Raw genomic sequence first — 16,184 nt, 5'->3', positions numbered from 1 at the left:
TTGTTCCGAATAAGGCATTTAAATACAACAGCGTATCATCCACAGTCCAATGGGTCAATTGAGAGGAGTCACCACTCTCTTACGGAGTATTTAAAAACTTTTATAGACAAATATCGAGAATGGGATGAATGGCTCGACTTTGCGATGTTTTCGTATAATACGGGTGTGCACGAGGCGACAAACTATACTCCACATGAGCTCGTTTTTGGTAGACCCACGCTAGTGCCATCAGAATTTTCACGAGAAGGAGCGGCGGGCGGAAGATCGTACCATGATTACCTGGATGAGTTAGTTGACACGCTGGAAACAACTCGTAGGCTGGCGAAAGAAAACTTGGAAAGAGCGAAAAAAAGATCAAAGAAATATTACGACAGAAACGCAAAAGAAAGAATTTTCGAGGTCGGCAACTGGGTGTGGCTGCTAAAAGAACCGAGGACGGATAAAATGAAGGATCATTATGACGGCCCGTACGAGGTAATCAGAATATTTGACAACAAAAACGTCGAGTTGATGGTAAAAGGAAAAAAACGTGTAGTTCACCAGGACAAAATAAAATTGGCGCATATTGCTTCAGAGTCTGATTCAGCAAATCCACAATTGGAGATCAAATAAGACGATAAACAATATTATTATTAAAATAAAGTGCAAAAGAAAAAAAAAGAAGGAAGGAATTACTATAGCAATAACAATGATAGATAAAAATTATTCTGTTGACAGATAAATAAAGAAGAGAAAAGATGGAGCAAGAGAAGGCGAAACGACTGATGAATGAAGCAATAGATACGAATGAAAGCGACGAAGTGACGACAATAATAAGACGATACGGGTTGTCATACGTACCAGAATGGAGGGAAGGATATACGCTAATTATAAGGGCACTGCTACGAAAAAAAGAAGAGGCGGTGGAAGCTCTCATTATGAATAATGCAAATGTAAATGGACCAAGTCACGCAAACTCCATAGTCCCATTATGCAGAATTTTGAAATATTCGAACACGGAATTGGCATGGTTACTCATAGCTCGAGGTGCAAATATCAATTCGAACAATGATGACAGTGGAAATCGACCGATACATCAACTCGTGATCGCTGTTGGGCAGGAAGCAGGAGCGAGCAGGACAAGGCTGACAGAGATAATGGAATACATGCTGCAGAATGGAGTCGAGGTAGAGGCAAGAAATCGTGAGGGGCTAGAGTGAATCATAGAGATTTCCATGGAATGACACCGCTGTTTATGATATTTAAGAAAATTTTGACTCACCGGTATGAAGGAAACAATTTGTATAGTCCGGATCACATAAGGAAGATAGAAATAACGGAAATGCTAATAAGATTTGGAGCCGATGTCAATCAGCAGACGACTAATGGGGGCGTAACACCATTACACCTAGCAGGAGCAAGAGGATATGATGAAATTGTAATAGTGCTGCTAGAGAATGGGGCGGATGTTAATTCAAAAGATAAAAAGGGAAGATATGTGGTACAATATTGTAGATATGCGCGACAAGATGATGATTTGCCTGCAGGATACGAGAAAGAGCCGGATGAAATATGGTCAACCACTGAGGGACATGTCAGTTGGACGCATTTGATAATCAGACAGTTCCTCATAAAGAAAAGAGTTATGGAAGATATGATAAACCAGGATCTAGAGCTGGAATTGCTGTACTTGAAACAAAATGAAGAGGAGTATGAAGTGAAATGTAGAGAGGAAGTGAAGAAAATGAAGAAAACTGTGTTAATACGTCAAGGGGGAAGAGAAGTAACACCTATCGACGTATGGAAAGCATCAACGGAAGAGATGAGGCGATTCATGAAGCATAAGAATTTTGTTCAGAATCTTCAACGAGAGAAGATCGGCCACTATGGGAATGAAATGTTGAAAAAAATAGTGGTGGCAAGATACAGGGAGAAGCTTATCAAACGGGCTATTCGGGTGTTAAATAGTGCGACAAGAAACAGCAAGATACCATTAGAAGACTTGCCAAAACATGTATTGGATGAAATCATTAGTAATATTAATGATGAAGAGCTCATCAAGATGACACGCATGGACTAGTAATTCTTAATGTGAAAAAAAAAAAAAAATGTGTGAAAACAAAAGAAATAGTCATAAATACGTGAATTAGAGGAAAAATATATATATATAATAATGAAATATGATTATTGAATGTATCAATAATTGCGTACGGAATTAATAAAGAATATAATTAACTCGAATTTCACCCTCTGACTTTTTTGTTGTTGGTAATAATAACAAGTAAACTTAGAATAAGAGAGTGGGAGAAGGAATTTTATATTTCAATGCATGGAAACCCGGTACCGGTATCTATTCTTTAACTTTTACTTCGACTGCTTTTATAGCATGGCTTAAGATTACTCTATCTAAACTCTGATAAATTCCTTCTCCGACTCAATGAGTTAAAGAATAAGCAATAATAGTAAGAGATATGTTTTTTTCCTCTTTCTCTTTCTTCAATTATTTAAGTTAAGAATATAAATTATGAATGACTGTGCATAATTCCACGGATATTTAATAAAGTTGAGCGGGGAATAAATAAGAAAAAGAATGTATACTATTATAAAGATAAAGTTATTATGAGGACAGATGTAAGTGATAGTGGTAAGTAGCGATGATAATTAATTAGTTACTATACAACTGGTTGTGGATAGTGTAACGTTGCAGATTGATCATCCTCGGTACACACGGTTCCAGAGTTGACGAGTGACGACAGTCCAGTGCATCTTAATAAATTTTTTTAAATATGATTAACTTAGTCTGGAAAAGAGGAATGGAAAAATTAAATAACTTACCGATCTTGCGGGATTTTACCTCCCTCACCTTTTCTTTCGCCATACAGACTTAAAATTCATCCCCTTTCTCCCCAGTATTTTTTTTTCTTCTCTCCCCTTATTAGGTTTGGTCGGTTATTGATGTCTCTCTTATTCTCCTCATTCGTGAACCCATATTTTCTCCCCTTTTAATTGAAGTCAATGCGTGGCAGAGATAGGTGTTATTTGCATCTATATCGTGGGCATAATAACAAATTAAGGTAGTAATTATATAGTCGAGTAAAGAAAAAATGATATTGTAGTATAAGTTGTAACTTACCCACATTATATAAAAAACAAAAAAAGGAATCAACCTTACAAATAAATGGGAAATGTACACAGTAGATCTTCTTCCCTTGTTAAACTCACTAATTTTTTTCCTTTCTCACAGCATGCGAACAGGTACGATTGGAACGGTTATAGTAAGTAAAATGTTAATTAAGCAGAACGGGAAAAGTATAAATTATATATCTTTTCAAAAAAAAAAAGAGGGGGTACAAGAAAAAAAAATATTATTATAAAACTATTAAATTTTATTAATAATAGTAGGTAACGAGCTATGTATAATTTTTATCGTTATAAATAGATTCATTACAATGATCACTTTAAAAGCACATCAACATTATATTTTTCTTTGTTTTGTTGTCACGCGCTAAAAATAAGGAAATATTGGTTAAATATAAGAAAATTCAGCTGCTTTACAGAAAATATTAAAAATCCTTTCCTTTCAATACTTAAATTAGTCAAAGAAAATTTTTTTTTGCATGATTTAATGTCTACACTCACTAATATTCTAATAATGGGAAAAGTAAAATGAAGTTACAGAAAAAGGGGGTGCGAAAAATTATTAAACGAGAAAGGAAGGAAAAACTAGGCGGTTCTATCAAGTAAGTCCTGGATATTGGTCGAAGATTTCGAACTGGGCCCAGGTCACCTAAGTAGTGGTAGGGGTGGTGGCATTCCTCCAGGGCAATCTCGGCCCGAATCCACCGCCTTCTCCGCACCGCAACTACGTGATTGAGGGTGGTGAAAAGGTCCTTGAGAATAACTGGAAGTTGTAACCCGGTGAGGCAGGATACGTCATCCAGGAAAGTTAAACCCACAGTCGGCGGGTAGCGGGCACGGCACAGGTACCATAGGGTATCCCTAAGCTGTTCAAGGATCTGAAAAGGAAAGAAATATTTAAGGACATGTTGCGAAATTATATAGGAGGTAAACACAAATACTCACAATTCGTGGAAGATGAAGCACACGATGGTTAAAAGCTCGCATCGAAACAAAATCCGACATATTTCGGTAGTTGATAATCTGAAAAAAAAATATAGATAAATAGAGAATGAATAAAATTTACTTTGTCATCCGAAAAAAAAGGGGGAATAAATGGGCGATGAAGGATTCAAGTTATAAAGTAAATTTAAGCGTAATCCATATCTAAGCAGTTACAGTTACTGCTCGAATTGAAGGGATAACAGTTAAATTTTTAAAGAAAATTTCAAATTATTAAGGAAATTCTAAATTTGGGGGTGATGAACTAAAAGTTGGAAAAATTCTGTTTGAAATTTATTTTTTTTTCCCTTTCCCTCTAGTGAAGGAAAGATATAAAATTTTTCTTAATTATGTGGTAAAGAAAATATTTTGGGAAATGAGAAATTTTTTTTTATCAATAGATACTTAGAATTGCTTTTTCTTTATCTGAAGGGTATAATAATTGAGCAATTACAAGAAAAATGAGAAAAAATTCAAAGTTAAAAATTAGAAAACGGATAGTTAAAGACATTTTAATCTTGAATTTCTTAGAGAATTTTAAGTTATTATAGAGTTTAAAGCAAAGAAAAGATAATTATTACCTTACAAGATGCACAGATTTCAAAATATCGTACTTGTAGGAACACGAGTTGTAAAGTAAATCGCTGAAATGGTCTTAACAGTTAAATACAACACTGGCACTAAACACCAATTTATTTTCTTTAAACAATGGGGAAAACCTGGTCGCACCAACTGGTATCACTGTAGCACTGAACATAGAACGTTGAAAAAAAGAAATTTTTTATTATTATTTCACTCAGCAGGAATGAATAATTTTTTTTTTACATATATACTTGTATTGTAAATTTATGAACGCAATTGATGCAGCAGTCAAGACTTGTTGCGGGCAGCGTTGTGAGTTGGATCTGGATAAAGCCAAAAGGAATTCGGTAATGGAATATGGGTACAATAGATAAGGGCATCACTCATCGAGAAATGTTATTAAAACGTATTCTATAGTAAAAGGAATAATAATAATAATTAATATCATTTGTTTTATCTTGGGGATATTTTGAATTATTATTGGGTTATTACTGCTGTTGATAATTTTACTTATTTAATACTAGAAATTTTTTTTTTGCATTACAAATGTAATGATACTTGTAGATTTTGCTATCGAATTCTAAAATAAAGCACGGTACACATAGGAAAAAAATATTGTGCTAAAATCAACACAATCTGTGTGTTAGAAGCGGTCCACGCAATATTTGTGTTAAATTTCAGCACAAAAATTCGAGTAATAAAGTAACACAAAGAATTGTGTTGATTTGACACAAAATAATCAAAATTTTTTTAACACGGACCGTTTTAACACAGATACACAATGTTTTTTTACTCTGCACGCTTAACGAGTTATTATATTACATTCTTTTGGGAATATTATTATAGTTAGAGCATTTTCAAAAAGAATATCAGTTAAATTACAATAGATCTGGATAATTATTATTATTATATTTTTTTTTCTTTCTTTTTCTTCTCTTTCTCTATTTTCTAACAAGAATAAATTATATAGTATTAATGGTGAACTTTTATAAACATAATAATGTTATTATTATGGGCAACATTTATTATTATTTTTTTTTGAAAAAAACAATAGTTAATAGCTAGTATACTCGAAAGAAATGTACGTCTGCAGTGCATAAATTTTGCTTGAATACTTGAGAGCAAATTTTTTTTTTAGTCTTAACGTATCTGCACTCTTCAATTCCTTTTGAAAAATATAAATAATTTTCTCTAGATGTACCTTTTTTTTTAGAAAAAACTTATTTAGAGGCCAACGAAAAAGGATAGTTAGTTATATTTTTTTTTTACATATGGATAAAACAAATTACAATTCGTAATAAATATCCTACATCCACTGAGTATATTTTATTATTAATTAGTATGGCTTTTAAATTATAGAAATTTTTTTTTCCCTCTCGTTAAGATACTTATGTCCCTTGAACGCATACATGTGCATACAAATTTGTTTTATCTTCCATTTTATAAATGTATATAAAAAAAAGAGAGGAAAAAAAAAGCGGGAAAATAACAGCAGGAAACGTTATTATTGATATGGCAGTAATTTATTCGAACACAAAAAAAAAAAAAAAGAAAAACAAACTTTCTTTTTTCCGTTTCTCCGTTTTTTCTTAATAAAAAGAAAAAAAAACTTGAACAATTGATAATAAATTGGTTAGACAAGGAAATGTAAAAGAAGCCAGATGGAATATAATAAATTTTCAACGGGGCCCAAGTTACCCGGATAATAAGAAGGTCGATTATATTCCTCAAGTGTGATCCGGGCTTGCGTATATCGCCGGATGCGCACGTCATTAATACCTTTCAAGAAATAATAAAGACCGGAAAGAATATCGGGAATGCCGGCAATGTCGCTCATCTCATCTAAGAAGTCCAAGGCCGTTAACGGCGGAAAATAGGCCTGGCACAAGAAACCCAAGATAGCCACGAGTCGCCGGGTGTCCTGAAAAAAAAAGAAAGAGAATAAGGGTAAATTAAGGGGCAGGCTCTTAAGTTAAGAAGGAGAACTTGGAATGCTTACATCCACTGAGAGATGGACCACGCGACTGTCGAAAACACGCATTGAAACAAAATTCGGCATGATTTTTTTTTCTCTCCTCTTTCTCTCACTTCTTCTTCTTTCTCTTTCTCTTCTTCTCTCTCGTAGGGGTAATCTGAAAAAAGAAGGAGGCAGAGGTGTTACATCTCTATTTTCACTAATTTTGAAAGGAGTAATTAGATAAAATTATTTCGCAAAAAAAAAAAAAAAGAAAAAAGAGAGAAAATAATGAATAACTAAATCTTACTTCTGATTTTTCTCCTGATTTTTTTTTTCTCTTCCTTTTCTCCTTTCAACAATTTTCACGAGAGGGTTAACGAATAATGAATTTTAATATACAGGTGTGCATGATTTCGTTAACATCAGCAAAAGGAAGCAGAAATATTTTGGAAAAGATAATAAATAAATAAATAAAAGAAAAGATAAGTAATATTAATAGCAAAGCAGGGAAGTATGGAATAATTTGATAGAAAAATAACCTTACCTGCAATAAAATAGTCTTGTTGTTATTCGTAACTCAGATAACTACTAACGATATAAAACACAAAGCACGGGTTGCTGGTTATGAACCAGATGTAACAGCGTCGAGAATCGGGACTCGAATGGAGTTACTATTCTTTCGCTCTGGAATTCGGTAATAAGATATATTTACAACGAGATAAAGAGACCATTTATGAGAGATCGAAGCTTAATTGTATGCGTTCGAGAAAAGATAGCTAAAGCAATTACTAGAGGAATCGAACGAAACTACGTGGGGTTTTGTTTTACACGAGAAAAAAAAAGGAATGATGCTCAAAATTTTAATAGTTACAGGTTATTTTCGACCAAAAATTGGTATATTTGTATACTAATTTCAAGCCAGGATCGTTATATATTACAAATGGCTATTAGTTATATTAAAAATCTGATATACATAGAGGAGCAAAAATTAGTAGAACGTACATATTAATATATATAGACGTATATTGAAAATTGAAACATATTCATAAGAAAAGTGGTACCCAAGTATACGAAAAAAAAAATCTATAATAAAAAGTGGTACCCAAGTATACGAAAAAAAAAAAAAACCTATAATGAAAAGTGGTACCCAAGGATATAAAAAAAAACAAAAAAATTTTAGAAATAAGAGATTCAAATTTTTGTTATAAAAAAAAAAGTAGTATTTACAAACACAAAAAAAAAATTGGAAATAGTAAATAGGTGACTTGCATAAATATTTGTTGGAGTCTCTGTACAAAAATCAATCTTTATTCTTATATATATACTTTATTTAATTATTTCTCTTCACTAAATATTCTGTTCGAAATATTATTTCGAACAGTGTTGCATTTAAGTCGTAGTATATATATATATTTAAGTTGAGTTCAAAATATGCATATGTTTACTTAAAGAAAAGAAAGCTAGCATGGATCAGATTTTATGACCTTAGGTACTCGGGTCCATGAGAGATTCCAAGTAAAGGCAAGGCAATATGTTTTTCTTCATTTGCACTCATATATATATTTTGAACTTAGAGATCTTTGTATACAAAAAGAGGAGAGGTTGGTGGACCTCAGTGTTAAATAATATTAAAAGAATAAGCTAAATCTCTTACGAGTGAGGACATACCCTAGAGCGCGTATTTTAATAAATAGATTCACGATTACCATACCTAAATTCCCGACAATATTAAATTGCCATTTATCTAGCTACAAAAATTGTAGTATTCAAAATTTTTCTCCCTCTTTAGAATAGGATAGTAAATACATGTAGATGTTGCGTAGTAACGATCTACAACAATCTTGACGTTATTATTTAGCTGGAATAAATAAAAGTAAATAATAGAACAGCTCAATAATGAAGATGTGCAATAAAATCAACGATTTCGAGCGACCCTATAAAAATTCGAAAATGTAAGATTTATAAATAAGATTATCATGATTTTCAAATTAATTAACTGAAGAGTTTGACATAGATCATTAAATTAAAATTTCTACTAATTTAATCATAAATGTACTCCACTATAAGAATATAACAATATTAAGTAATTATAATAGCGTAAAACTTTAATTTACATATCCATTTTTGTATTTGGTTGCACCCAGAGGGAAATCTGGAATGGGCGACTAGGAAATTCTAGAAAAAAGATACCTCAACTATATTTTTAATAATCAATCGATATTAGGAGTATAAATTTAATACACTGAGAGAAGAATCCAGTAAATCTAACTATAAATCGATAAATCGATAAATCGGGGCGAAACCGTTTTTAAAATAAAAAGTAATTTTTGATGCTAGCACAGAGAGGCTGGCCAAATATTACAATAAATGGGATTGGTATGCCATTGAAGATTACAAAATATTAAAACACCAATCAAAAAATATATGAATGCATTAGCATTCATATATATTAAAATAACTAACAACAAATATAAATCGATAGTTAAATAGCACCGTAACTATTTTTTTTTTCTCTTTTTTTTCTTCCTCGGAGTATTATAACGAAAGGGATAATTATTAATGAAAAAAAAACATGTATAAAAAAAAAAAAAAACAATTAACAATAATTGAAGTTCAACTTGTAATTATTTATGTTATGCTCAATAACTAATGTCGTTCAATCAGTAAAATTATGATTTTAATGTTAAACTGCTATAATTAACAGTGGATCGTTGAAATATACTGCTTGACTATTTAAAATTACTACTTAAACCTTAGAAAAAAGAAGTAACTACAAGGCACTTGTCAAAAAAAAAAAAAGGTGCATCTGTAAAAATTAGCAGCTGAAACTGGAATATATGATGTTCAGCTTACGAAAATTACTTTAAATAATAAAATAAACAAAGTATTAGTTAATATTTATAATGAAAACCTTAATGTTTAATATTGTTTAAACGGTAAATTTGAAAAAAAAAAAAAAAGGAATGGTGCTATACACATTTTATTAATGCTTAGCAAATTAAATTAATGAAATAAATTTAAGTAAATAACTCTTAGAACGTATTTATTATTAATGCAAATAATAAATATTTTCACTGAAGTATACTAAAAATTACGAAACAAAAATATAAACTTTATGAAGTGTATAAAAATACACTTTATACTTATTGAATTTCTTTTACTCTCTAATATTAGCTTCAAAAAAAAATTTAAGGCGTTAAATATTATTCATTAATAAGAGAATTATCAAAAAATTACTTCGACTTCATAAAAAAATGTATTGAATTTAATATAAATTAATATTATTTTATATAAGAAAATTTGATTTATATATTTATTGTTTGAAACAGCTTGGGATTTGATTTTTTTTTTTTTCCCGTTCATTTGAAAATAAATTAAATTCTACTTCGTAGAACTATACATGTCATACTTGACGATTTTTACTGAATGACACGATAAAATGTATAGCTCGAACAAAATGCTTATAATAGTTAATAATAAAAATAAAATTTTTTTTTCTCAAAGAGGTTATTCGGGTTGTATTTGGTAACATTGAGAATTTCCTTGATGAGGCCCAGGTCGCCCGGATGATAAATTCCTACACAACCACGTCGGGAAGGGTAGGCGGCGCTTCCGACGAAAGCCTAGAACGAAATTAAAAGTTAAAAATATATGGAGGGGAAAAGAGAAAAGATAGGGAAAATTAAAACAGATACTTACTGCTCGGCGATGATCTTACGGATGGCGATCTTCTCCAGTTCGGGCCAAAGTTGCCAAAAGCTGTGTATATCCGGAGACCGGAACGACCGCAACGGGGCACTCAGGGTACGGGCATAAAAAAACGCCCGAGTCCGAACCAATGAGCCCTCCGGCTCATAGCGCTCCTGGGGAGGAAAGCATGACCGGGCTAACGTCTCAATTTGATCGCATAGCCACACACCGCGGGTTGGGGGCTGCGGGTCCATGAGCATCCGTAAGTACGCTACGATCCGGAGGATAATCTAGGAAAGAGCTAAAATAATTAAAATAAAGAACGGAAATTTCTATTTTTTTTTGGTTGATTAAAGATGTCCAAATATAGGAACTTACGTATAGGGACGCGTGACGCCGGCAGAACTCATCCAAGGTTACGCCCTGTTGAAACATGGTGCTAAAAGAAAAAAATAATATAATAATAATGAAAAATTTTTTTTTTAATTAAAATGATGATGAACATAGTCGGAAATGTAGACAAAGATATTCAAAAAAAAAAAAGAGGAATTTTTTTTTTTGGGAATTATTTTTCCCCTGGTTGTTCAAAATATTTTAGTTGGACTTTTGCGTTGGATTAGTATACGAAAATTTATGCTTTTAAATTTTATTAGAAGAATTTCGATTTGTAAAAGTAAGGAAATGGAATATTAAAAGGGAAATAAGGTAAAAGTACCAATTACTGACACTGTAAGAGACAAGATTGAAATTCCATTTTTTTTTCTCTCTTTCAAAAAAAAAAGAGAAAAAAAAACATATTAATAATTTATATTGTAAAATTTTATTTTCCATATTGACGTATTTAGTCTTTTAACTAAACAGATTCATTTTTTTTTATATAATAATAAATTAAAATTACTAATTAATTTAAAGCAATAAAATAAGTTACCCGAATTTATATTTTATTTATTTATAAGGAAAAAAATTGATGCAATTGGATGAAAAAAAAAATAGTAAAAATCACTGTTTCAAAATACCGCTTTTCTAACCGCAATAATTAAGGAAATTGACGCTCACAAGCTGTTCCGATGGATACGACTGAATTATTTTTGATGAATAATTAATATTTTTCACTAACAATAATTTTTTTTCTCAATTTCTTAAATTAAATAAATTGTTTAAAAATGTATGCGATCATTATTAATAAAGTAGGTAATTAATTATATTTTAAAATAGGGTATCAATAATTGGACACCTGTCAATAATTGATGCTTTTACTTAGGGGTATTCAAAGAAAAAAAAAGAAGAGAGGAAGAGGGAGGTATATTTGAAACTTTAACTTTATATGCAAAAAAAAAAATTTTTTTTTTGGGTTGAAATAAACGGACGATTTAAAAGCATTTTGAATCTTAGCGTGGAAATTTTGAATTTTTAGGAATAGCTGATCAAGATGATTGGAATTTGAGTTAAGTTACGATTTTTTGTTTTTTTTGCATATAATCCGTAAAGGTATTTTGAATTCTGTAAGGTATATTGAAAATTTTTATTGCTATAAAAGAAAGAGTAGAGGAAAGCAACAAAAAAAAAAATAAAGAAAAGTGGAAGAGTATATTTTTGCTGCGGGCAATTAGTCTAGTCAACAAGTGCCTTTTTGACGAAAACCTGTTCAACCTCATCGAAAATTATGGTTTTGGTCTCATTCGATTCGAAATGGCATCTAGAAAAAATGTTCAACTGGAAAATTGGGGCTCGCAAAAATTGTAAAAGTTATAAACAATTTAGTGAAAAAAAAAAAAAGGGTTTGGTTTTTTGCAAATATTTCGAAAAATATTTGAGATATCCAAAATTAAAAAAAAGATCCTTAAAGAGGAGGAAATTTCCTAAAAAAAAGTCCTACCTCCCCGAATTGTACCGACAATATTTATAATTTTAATTTAACGGTGAAAATGGGACTAAAAACGGGTAGCGGCGCGTGCACGCGCGTTGACCGAATCAATACTATTATGAATAAAAATAATTTTCACTGATAAAATATAAATATTAAGGAATAAAAAAAATTTGGTACTTTCAAAACACATGAATAAATAATAATTCGCCGAAAAAAAATTTTTACCCCGATTTTTCAATTAACTACGCTATTGTTAATTAGTTAATTTTTACCTGTTGAAAGTTTACATAAAAACCCTGATTATTTCAAAACTAAAAACCCAGAATTTTTTTCACTTCTTGGAGCTATTCTTGAAAGGGTTTAAAAAAGATCGCCATTGGAAAAATTTAAAAATTTTGATTTTTCACTTTTTTATTAACAATCTAAGACATTGAAAAATGAAAAACTTAAATAAAGCAATCAAGAAAATTTTTTTTTTTTATTTTTTTTATTAGTTTGTTTTTTTATCGCTAAAAGCTACATAACAATAATTTTTAAAAAATTTTTACTTTCATTGTTTAAATAATTGTTATAAACAAATGTATTGCTAATAAGATTTTTAAAAAATTTTTTTTGGGAATAAGATGCTTAATGAAAATAATGATTTTTAAAAAAAAAATCGTTTCTTAAAAAAATTTATTTATCGCTCAGAAACGCATTTGCTAATTAACAATCTTTTTTTGTTGCTTAATACTAATATTAAGGAACCATTTTTTTTTTTAAAATCATAATTTATCATGTTCTCTTATATTATAGAAAAAAAAATTTTTTTTATTCATTTTTTATTTGTTTATTTAACAAACAATTGGTTATAAACAAATGAATTTTTATGCAATATTTTTTTTTAAATACTACAAAAAATACTAAAAACAACCATGTGTATTTTTTTTTGCGAAAAAATTTTTTTGTATTTTCTATATCATTTTTAAAATTATTGTACACTTGGACTTGTCGCTATCTTTCTGTTTTTCTTCATTGTTATTTAAATAACTTATAAATTATTAAAGATACGACTAGAACACTTCAAGCCTTATTTATTCTTCATTAATTAATAAACAAATTGAGCTTTTAACCGAAGCTCTAACTCAATTACATAATGAATTATGAATGAAAGTATTTATATAAAAAAAATTCTTTAACTTTTTTTTATTTGTAGTTCATAAAATGCTTAGACTAAAAAAAAAAAATTAAAGAATTTTTTTTATATAAATACTTTCATTCATAATTCATTATGTAATTGAGTTAGAGCTTCGGTTAAAAGCTCAATTTGTTTATTAATTAATGAAGAATAAATAAGGCTTGAAGTGTTCTAGTCGTATCTTTAATAATTTATAAGTTATTTAAATAACAATGAAGAAAAACAGAAAGATAGCGACAAGTCCAAGTGTACAATAATTTTAAAAATGATATAGAAAATACAAAAAAATTTTTTCGCAAAAAAAAATACACATGGTTGTTTTTAGTATTTTTTGTAGTATTTAAAAAAAAATATTGCATAAAAATTCATTTGTTTATAACCAATTGTTTGTTAAATAAACAAATAAAAAATGAATAAAAAAAATTTTTTTTTCTATAATATAAGAGAACATGATAAATTATGATTTTAAAAAAAAAAATGGTTCCTTAATATTAGTATTAAGCAACAAAAAAAGATTGTTAATTAGCAAATGCGTTTCTGAGCGATAAATAAATTTTTTTAAGAAACGATTTTTTTTTTAAAAATCATTATTTTCATTAAGCATCTTATTCCCAAAAAAAATTTTTTAAAAATCTTATTAGCAATACATTTGTTTATAACAATTATTTAAACAATGAAAGTAAAAATTTTTTAAAAATTATTGTTATGTAGCTTTTAGCGATAAAAAAACAAACTAATAAAAAAAATAAAAAAAAAAAATTTTCTTGATTGCTTTATTTAAGTTTTTCATTTTTCAATGTCTTAGATTGTTAATAAAAAAGTGAAAAATCAAAATTTTTAAATTTTTCCAATGGCGATCTTTTTTAAACCCTTTCAAGAATAGCTCCAAGAAGTGAAAAAAATTCTGGGTTTTTAGTTTTGAAATAATCAGGGTTTTTATGTAAACTTTCAACAGGTAAAAATTAACTAATTAACAATAGCGTAGTTAATTGAAAAATCGGGGTAAAAATTTTTTTTCGGCGAATTATTATTTATTCATGTGTTTTGAAAGTACCAAATTTTTTTTATTCCTTAATATTTATATTTTATCAGTGAAAATTATTTTTATTCATAATAGTATTGATTCGGTCAACGCGCGTGCACGCGCCGCTACCCGTTTTTAGTCCCATTTTCACCGTTAAATTAAAATTATAAATATTGTCGGTACAATTCGGGGAGGTAGGACTTTTTTTTAGGAAATTTCCTCCTCTTTAAGGATCTTTTTTTTAATTTTGGATATCTCAAATATTTTTCGAAATATTTGCAAAAAACCAAACCCTTTTTTTTTTTTTCACTAAATTGTTTATAACTTTTACAATTTTTGCGAGCCCCAATTTTCCAGTTGAACATTTTTTCTAGATGCCATTTCGAATCGAATGAGACCAAAACCATAATTTTCGATGAGGTTGAACAGGTTTTCGTCAAAAAGGCACTTGTTGACTAGACTAAATAGATAAAAGATTAAAACTCTATAATTATATTACAACTATAGTACCATAAAATTTTGAATTGGGAAGTTCGGAAAAATAATAAGTGTCTACTTCAGGTTTTGAGCAGCGTAGAATTTTAGAATAAATAATTTTTTTTCAGATGAATTATAAATTACATGATAAAACTTTAAGATGCTTTTTAGTAACAGTAGCTGTCTTATCATTATTTTATAATTGTTGTATTTTAGAATTTTGGAAGGAAAAAGTTGGGGGAAATAATAGGTGCCTACTTTTTCTGACAGCGTAAGAAAATAATTCAAACGAATTTTTTTAAAAATAAACTATAAATAATATGATTAAAATTTCAAATGATTTTTGGTCAAAAATTAATTATTCTATAACTATATTACAGCTATTGTACCACAGAGCTTTAAGTTAAAAAGTTGAGGAAAATAATAAGTGTCTGCTTTCAGATTTTAAGCGACATTGAATTTTGACATAAATAATTTTTTTTATTTCAAACAAATCATAAATAACATGGTTAAACTTTTAAATATTTTATTCTAGAATCTTGAGTCAAAAAAAAAAAGAATTTAAGAAAAATAATAGGCGCCTGTTTTGAAATTTAAGCAGCATAGAATTTCAACATAGATAATTTTCTTTCAGGTAAATTATAAATGATATGATTAAACTTTTGGATGCTTTTTGATCGATAATTAATTAGTATTAATAAATTAGTAGTAATTAATATAGTAATTACCTCATAATTAGTATATTGTAGAATTTCGAAAAAAAAAGGTTAAGGAAAACCAAAGAGTGTTCGTTTTGGATGCAAAAAGAATTTTTTCTGAAACTTATTTTCTTTCAACCTTATAGATTTTTATTTTTTACAAGGAAAGTAGAAATATGTATAAAGAATTTTAACTAATCGATTGCGTCTAATACAGCGAGACGGGAAATCGAGGCCCTGAAAAACACATAAAAAGAAAAAGAGTTGAAATTTTTACTTTTGTCTTTCTCGCTATGTTATTTTAATTTTTAATTTTTTGAAACTTACTGTTCGCTAAAAATCTTATTGACTGCAATAACTTCAAGGTCAGATGACAAGCGATGCAGACCTTGGAACTCGGTAGTTCGACGAGGTGTAGCCCCCGGTTGTAGAGTTTGAGCATTGAAAAATAACCGCGTTCGAATGACTGACCCGGACAATTCATATTGCTGACCGGGAGGAAGGTACGAACGAATAAGTTGGTCAACCTGGTCACACAAGAAAACACCCCGTTGCGGAGGATGTCGATCATAAGTTAGGGTTCGGAGATAAATGAAAACACGGAGGATGATCTG

At 29.5% G+C, this 16,184-nt stretch overlaps 1 protein-coding gene across 1 annotated transcript; it reads left to right on the top strand.

Moving 5' to 3' along the window:
- The first annotated feature begins 737 nt into the window (after window positions 1-737).
- On the top strand, window positions 738-1,199 carry LOC130673910 (uncharacterized). The gene has a single exon (XM_057479125.1). It carries the CDS (start codon window positions 738-740, stop codon window positions 1,197-1,199), a length of 462 nt encoding a protein of 153 aa, XP_057335108.1.
- Window positions 1,200-16,184: the final 14,985 nt, after the last annotated feature.

Source organism: Microplitis mediator, chromosome 8 (genome assembly GCF_029852145.1).
Source record: "Microplitis mediator isolate UGA2020A chromosome 8, iyMicMedi2.1, whole genome shotgun sequence".
In the NCBI taxonomy this organism is placed as follows: Eukaryota; Metazoa; Arthropoda; class Insecta; order Hymenoptera; family Braconidae; genus Microplitis; species Microplitis mediator.
This window is presented reverse-complemented; position numbering and strand designations above follow the sequence as displayed.

Bases quoted from the DNA above. Each gene is read 5' to 3' on its own strand.
- LOC130673910 (XM_057479125.1), top strand. From the start codon at position 738: ATGGAGCAAGAGAAGGCGAAACGACTGATGAATGAAGCAATAGATACG.